The sequence below is a fragment of the Oncorhynchus nerka genome, linkage group LG19 (assembly GCF_034236695.1).
Source record: "Oncorhynchus nerka isolate Pitt River linkage group LG19, Oner_Uvic_2.0, whole genome shotgun sequence".
Classification (NCBI taxonomy): Eukaryota; Metazoa; Chordata; class Actinopteri; order Salmoniformes; family Salmonidae; genus Oncorhynchus; species Oncorhynchus nerka.
Window position 1 is genome coordinate 5,865,737 of NC_088414.1, and position 7,232 is coordinate 5,872,968.

Genomic DNA, 7,232 nt, shown 5'->3' on the forward strand with positions numbered 1-7,232 from the left:
TGTCCATTTGTCTTTCATTCTCTCTCTGTCTTCTCAGCCGATCACTGTCCATTTGTCTTTCCCTCTTCGGTTTCTCTCTCAGTTGTTCCTCCGTCTTTATCTCTGACTGGTTTGGTATTGGCAATCTATGCTTTTCCTTCTTAACCCTCTCCATCTGTTTCTCCTCTCTCTGGAATCTCCTTCCTTGATAGAATTGATTCTCTTATCAGTGTTTCTGCCAGTGAACTGACTGACTGTATCATATATAATATATCTATGGACCGTATTCTGTTTGAACCGAAATCAATATCAACAACAAGAACAAAACCATGTATTTGTGATGTAATGGTGCAGTCTACCCATAGAATTAGAATGATCATTCACATGTTATGATTCATTCCACCCACAGCAGTGAAACGGCATCCATTTGATCAATAATGTTCATGAAATAAGGCAGTTTCGTAAACTTTATTAGATTTGTACTGTTTCCCTCTGGCAATCCAAACACTTTTAAATAAACCAATTCAAATGATGCCTACTCAGACTAATATTGCTCTGGGCCTACGAGATGTGACAGTAATTTCAACGTAGAGCATTCCAATAAATGCAAAACCTATCAACCCACACACAACTGTACCACATGTATCTTTGTTGACGTGGCCACGTGACATCTGTGCCGTCTCTTTGTCTCTCACAGGTAGAAAATCCAGATCATTACAATTGCCAGACAAAGTATGCACATTGCAAGGTTTTAGAATGTGAGCATAAAATACATTGTTATTAAACATAACATTTGAACTGTTGACCATAACTCAGAGAATGCAAATATCTACAAAAACGAAACAGGCAGCACACAATTGTATTGTACGCACTTGGTCCTCCGCTCAGTTGGTAGAGCACGGTGCTTGCAACACCATAGGGAGTCTCCCTAGCTCAGTTGGTAGAGCACGGTGCTTGCAACACCATAGGGAGTCTCCCTAGCTCAGTTGGTAGAGCACGGTGCTTGCAACACCATAGGGAGTCTCCCTAGCTCAGTTGGTAGAGCACGGTGCTTGCAACACCATAGGGAGTCTCCCTAGCTCAGTTGGTAGAGCACAGTGCTTGCAACACCATAGGGAGTCTCCCTAGCTCAGTTGGTAGAGCACGGTGCTTGCAACACCATAGGGAGTCTCCCTAGCTCAGTTGGTAGAGCACGGTGCTTGCAACACCATAGGGAGTCTCCCTAGCTCAGTTGGTAGAGCACGGTGCTTGCAACACCATAGGGAGTCTCCCTAGCTCAGTTGGTAGAGCACGGTGCTTGCAACACCATAGGGAGTCTCCCTAGCTCAGTTGGTAGAGCATGGTGCTTGCAACACCATAGGGAGTCCTGGAACCACCCATATAAAAAGAAATGATGCACGCAAGTAAGTCACTTTGGATAAAAGCTTTGGCGAAAAGGCATATTTATATTGATATAATACACATTGTAATAGTACATGTACAGTATAAGTAGACTTTCACCCTGCACACACAGCCTTATACATCAATATGTCATTGAAAGAAGGCAAACAAGCTGCAGTTCTGCAGCGCGGGCAGCAGGCCTATTGTTCTGGTCCTCATCTCTTCATAGCCCTCTTTTCCCTTTTTAAAAAAATATTTCTTCTCTTTTCTAAACATATCTTTTTCAGCTCCTCTTTTACCCTGTCTGCCCTCCCACCCCCCACCCCTCTCTATATTCTCTCTCCTTGCACCCCTCTTTCCCCCTCCTTCTCTGCTCATCTACTTGTTGAGGTATTTGGCCACTGATTGGTAGGCCAGTAGGATCTCGGAGTCCTTGGGACAGGTATATCGAAACTCGTCCTGCTGGTTGGCCTTGGTGAGGTAGCGGGTCAGACCAGTCAGAGCCACAGGGATCTCAAAGTCACGGTACTTCTTACACACCACCTGTGGGGGGCAACAGGGAGGACACACACTAAACCACACTGAGCAACATTTCATCTGTTTACTATTAGCACAGTGGTACTTGTAGTCATACAGACCAATAAAAGGCCATGCAATGTATATATTCCCATTGTTTGAACCATTGTTTGATCTTCAAGACTACCCATGCTGTCCGTATTTGATCACTACAGTGCCATGTTACCAAAGCAACACCCCTGAGTACACCTATAAATACCGCGAATAAACATTTTCATTTCCTGATCGAGATTGAGATGGTTACAACAGAGAGGAACAGAAGAGATGAAAGGACAATAGATGACAAAGGCAATGTGGTCTATGAGTTCCTGGAATGCTTGATCTGATAACCTTGACTATGTTGAGCTTGGGAAGCAGGTTGCAGTCAGCTAGACTGAGGGACTTCCCATCCAGATAGTGCCGTGAGTACTGGCGGGCGTCTGGGTTCTGGTCCAGCTCATGTGGGAGTGGCGTCAGCAGGTACTGATCCAACTTCATCAGGCTCCTCAGAAACTTCTTCTCCAGCACTGAAAAAGAGCAAAGCCTCATGAGAAGCTGGAACAAGGCTCATTTTATGACAGGACATACTGTTTCAATGACTCAGCGATTTCTAAACACGGGGGGGGGGCTCTTACTATCATTGAGGCCAGGGTTAGGGTTCTTGATGTATGCAGAGAACTTGTGGAAGATGTCATCTCCAGCACCGTTGGACTCCTTGTAGCGACAGCAGAGCTTGGGGTACCTGGAAAAGCATTGCCATTAGCTCTCAGCGTTCTGGATCAGTGAAACCAGTGGAGGATGCATTTGACCGCAAAGACGTTAATTCACCTGGAATAAACATTTATTTATTCATTACCTGTCTCATTTGCCGTGTGTGTGTGTGTGTGTGTGTGTGTGTGTGTGTGTGTGTGTGTGTGTGTGTGTGTGTGTGTGTGTGTGTGTGTGTGTGTGTGTGCGTGTTTCCGTGCATTTATGCCTGTTTATGTTCAGCACACACTCACTGTGGAGGAGCCAGGGCCTCCTCTAGAAACTCCTCGATCTTGTTGGTGTCAGTGCGCACCTCCTCCCCGAAGATGAGGAACGGGGGCTGAGAGCCCGGGGCCAGGTCCTTCAGCACCTCTGGAGCCCTGACAACCAGAGGACCAGATGAAACACATGAGGGAGAGAGTCACTCAACTGCACACTTCATCTATTACACACAATCCTCTAGTCGTTCTGTCATCATTAGCAGTTCATAAGTAGCGGCTAATGACTTGTGAGGATGCATGGGCATGTTTGGACAAGCACTTGGATTCAGGCGGGGCTTGGATGTAGGGAACGGTTGCTTTAGGTGTGTTGTGGAGAGTGTATGTGTGTGAGGGTGAATAGCCACATACGTACCTCTTCATGTCCACTGTGGTGAGGGTGAAGTTGGCCCCTTTCAGCCAGAGGATCATAAAGAGTCGCTGACAGAAGGGACAGTTCCCCACGCTCTCCCCATCATCACTGGCCTGACGGGTGGAGGGGTATTTTCATATTGTAAGTACAGTGTCACAAAGACGATTGATTGCTGTACTTGGTACACTATACCCCCTTACGTAATTCCGCTGTAGTAAAGGACACTCATGTAAAGTGTCACCATTTTATTTATGCAGCACTTTGCGAATCAAGATAATTGAGTCATTGGACTGTGAGGAAGTGAAGGCATTTTCAGCAGGATAAAGACAAGCAGAAAGCCTCCAAACTGGACAATCCTCTTTTTCAGTTTCTGTTCACCTGACCTGGCTTCAAAAGAAAACACACCTATACTCTGTAACAGGATTTATGTAAACAACGAGCTTTTATGAAGAGGTTACATTGCTTCAGGGTCACTCCATATTATTTCAATCACTTTCTGACTGCACCCTTTTTGATTTGAACAAAACCTTCCATACATACAGTACCAGTCAAAAGTCAAGGGTTTTTCTTGATCTTTACTATTTTCTACATTGTAGAATAATAGTGAAGACATCGAAACTATGAAATAACACACATGGAATCATGTAGTAACCAAAAAAGTGTTAAACAAATCAAAATATATTTCATATTTTAGATTCTTCAAAGTAGCCACCCTTTGCCTTGGCATTCTCTCAACCAGCTTCATGAGGAATGCTTTTCCAACAGTCTTGGAGGAGTTCCCACATATTCCATCTCAATTGGGTTGTGGTCGGGGGATTGTGGAGGCTAGGTCATCTGATGCAGCACTCCATCACTCTCCTTGGTCAAATAGCCCTTACATAGCCTGGAGGTGTGTTTTGGGTCATTGTCCTGTTGAAAAACAAATGCTAATCCCACTAAGCACAAACCAGATATGATGGCGTATCACTGCAGAGTGCTATGGTAGCCATGCTGGTTAAGTGTGCCTTGAATTCTAAATAAATCACTGACCGTGTCACCAGCAACGCACCCACACACCATCACACCACCTCCTTCTCCATGCTTCACGGTGGGAACCACACATGCAGAGATCATCCGTTCACCTACTCTGTGTCTCACAAAGACACGGCGGTTGGAACTAAAAATCTCCAATTTGGACTTATCAGACCAAAAGACAGATTTCCATCGGTCTAAGGTCCATTGATTGTGTTTCTTGGCCCAATCAAGTCTCTTCTTCTTATTGGTGTCCTTTAGTAATGGTTCTTTGCAGCAATTCGACCACGAAGGCCTAATTGACGCAGTCTCCTCTGAAAAGTTCATGTTGAGATGTGTCTGTTATTTGAACACAGTGAAGCATTTTTTTGGGCTGCAATCTGAGGTGCAGTTAACTCTAATGAACTTCTCCACTGCAGCAGAGGTAACTGGGTCTTCCTTTCCTGTGGCAGCTCTCATGAGAGCCAGTTTCATCATAGTGCTTGATGGTGCGATTGCAATTGAAGAAACTTTCAAAGTTCTTGAAATGTTCTGCATTGACTGACCTTCATGTCTTAAAGTAATGATGAACTGTCGTTTCCCTTTGCTTATTTGAGCTGTTCTTGCCATATGGACTTGGTCTTTTACCAAATAGGGCTATCTTCTGCATACCACCCCTACCTTGTCACAACACAACTGATTGGCTTAAACGCATTAAGAAGGAAAGAAATTCCACAAAATAACTTTTAACAATGCACACCTGTTAATTGAAATGCATTCCAGGTGACTACCTCATGATGCTGGTTGAGAGAATGCCAAGAGTGTGCAAAGCTATCATCAAGGAAAAGGGTGGCAGCTTTGAAGAATCTCAAATATAAAATACATTTTGATTTGATTAACACTTTTTTGGTTACTACTTTATTCCGTGTGGGGTTATTTCATGGTTTTGATGTCTTCACTATTGTTCTACAATGTAGAAAATAGCAAAATAAAGAAAAAGCCTTGAATGAGTAGGTGTGTCCAAACTTTTGACTGGTACTGTAAATGAACATGAAAATTGATGTTAAAGTTTCAAAAGGTATAATTTATTTGTACAAATATATTGTAAAATAGTTTGACAACGCTGTTTTTGAGCTTCCCAAACCGTTTATATTTTTCTCATGATAGGGTGGGGCATGCTAAATGGGTCAACGTTCATCTATATCCTGAAAGTATAAGTCCCTGCTGTATGCTGTCTCCCATTCCAAGATGATGGAACTAAAATGTACCCCTGTTGTTGTACAACAGTAATACAGTCTCCATTGGAGGCAGGTTAGGATTCTAACTCTTACCTTGATGAAAAGTTCAATCTTGGGGACCTCCGCCATCTCTCTCAGTTCCTTCGAGCTTAGCAACTAGTTAATGTTGGTTCTCAGAGAAGCGAGAGCTGTCAGTGTCATCCCAATCCACACACACATGCATACACACGCGGCTAAATCACCGTAGGTCACCGAAGGTCAGATGAATCCAAATGGTTCTCTTAGTGTTGAAGGTCAGATTTGCTGTCTTGATAAAAGATGGTCAGCAACAACAGGGCCAATCCTCTATTCCTCCCTCTCTCCCTCTCTTTAGTACCTCTCTGTCGCCTCTCTGTTTCTGTGTCTCTCACCACACCCGCCACCTGTCTCTGAAGAAAACGCCCCCACCAGACCTACCAGTCAGACCAGTAATGTGAGATCACCCCACCTATTCTCACTCTCCCACAGGCCTCCAAACAATGTAATGTCAGTGTGGCTCTCTTCCTCTCCCACCCCCTCTCCCCCACCTTCCTGCGTACCTTACCCAGCTATACATTTTGCAGTGTTTTTGGTGGACACATTAAGCCCACTTTCTCTCTTTGAGCGGCATTTATGACCGGCTGAAGTACATTCATCTGAAAACTCTCAAAGATGACAAAGAGAGTTGAGTTAAGGGGAGAGAGACAGAGACAGAGGGAGAGAGAGAGAGAGAGAGAGAGAGAGAAAGAAAGAGAGAGAGAGAGAGAGAGAGAGAGAGAGAGAGAGAGAGAGAGAAGAGGAAATATTTGACTATGTACAGATTCAGTGAGCATAGCCTGGCTCTCAAGAGAAGACAGACAATGTGCACACTGCCCACAAAATGAGGGGGAAACTAAGCTACACTTCCTAACTTCCTGCCAAATGTATGACCTTATTAGAGACACATATTTCCCTCAGATTACACAGACCCACAAAGAATTCAAAAACAAATCCAACTTTGATAAACTCCCACATCTATTAGAGAATGTTGCGAGGGGATGACTGCCGTTTTACGGTCTCCTAACCAACTGTGCTATTTTGTTAGTTTTTTCACCTTGTTTGGAACTCATTTTGTACATAATGTTGCTGCTACCGTCTCTTATGACTGAAAATAACTCCTGGACATCAGAACAGCGATTACTCACCTCGAACTAGACAAAGATTTGTACTTTAACGAGTTCGATGTGAAGGATATACTGCTTTCTCTGGAACAGGCCCAAATCCCTGTCCTTTGCGTGAAGAAAAGATGGAGAAAAAGGGGGCGGAGTTCGGGATGCCTTCTGAGAATTCGTAGGCAAGTGAGTAAGCCTCTCAGTCCTATTAGCCGATGTGCAATCATTGGATAACAAAATGGATGAGCTCCGATCAAGGATATCCTACCAACGGGACATTCAATTAAATGTAATATCTTATGTTTCACCGAGTCGTGGCTGAACAACGACGGTCCTCCGGCAAGACTGTGTCTGTTTGTAAATAACAGCTGGTGCACGAAATCTAATATTAAGGAAGTCTCGAGGTTTTGCTCGCCTGAGGTAGAGTATCTCATGATAAGCTGTAGACTATTTACCAGGAGAGTTTTCATCTATATTTTTCGTAGCTGTCTATTCACTACCACAAACCCTATGCTGGCACTAAGACGGCACTCAATGAGCTGTA

General features: G+C 44.0%; 1 protein-coding gene across 1 annotated transcript; it reads right to left on the reverse strand.

Annotated features, from left to right (window-relative positions):
- Positions 1-433: 433 nt before the first annotated feature.
- On the reverse strand, positions 434-5,930 carry clic3 (chloride intracellular channel 3). Its single transcript, XM_029656435.2, has 6 exons — positions 5,613-5,930; positions 3,295-3,404; positions 2,916-3,041; positions 2,550-2,656; positions 2,266-2,441; positions 434-1,902 (listed from the first exon to the last, which is right to left on the reverse strand). Exons 1-6 carry the CDS (start codon positions 5,646-5,648, stop codon positions 1,738-1,740), a joined length of 720 nt encoding a protein of 239 aa, XP_029512295.1. The 5' UTR covers positions 5,649-5,930; the 3' UTR covers positions 434-1,737.
- Positions 5,931-7,232: the final 1,302 nt, after the last annotated feature.

Bases quoted from the DNA above. Each gene is read 5' to 3' on its own strand.
- clic3 (XM_029656435.2), bottom strand. From the start codon at position 5,648: ATGGCGGAGGTCCCCAAGATTGAACTTTTCATCAAG. The intron at 3,405-5,612 runs GTAAGAGTTAGA...TCCACCCGTCAG, and splicing joins AGATTGAACTTTTCATCAAG to GCCAGTGATGATGGGGAGAG. The intron at 2,657-2,915 runs GTGAGTGTGTGC...ATGCTTTTCCAG, and splicing joins GAGGCCCTGGCTCCTCCACA to GTACCCCAAGCTCTGCTGTC.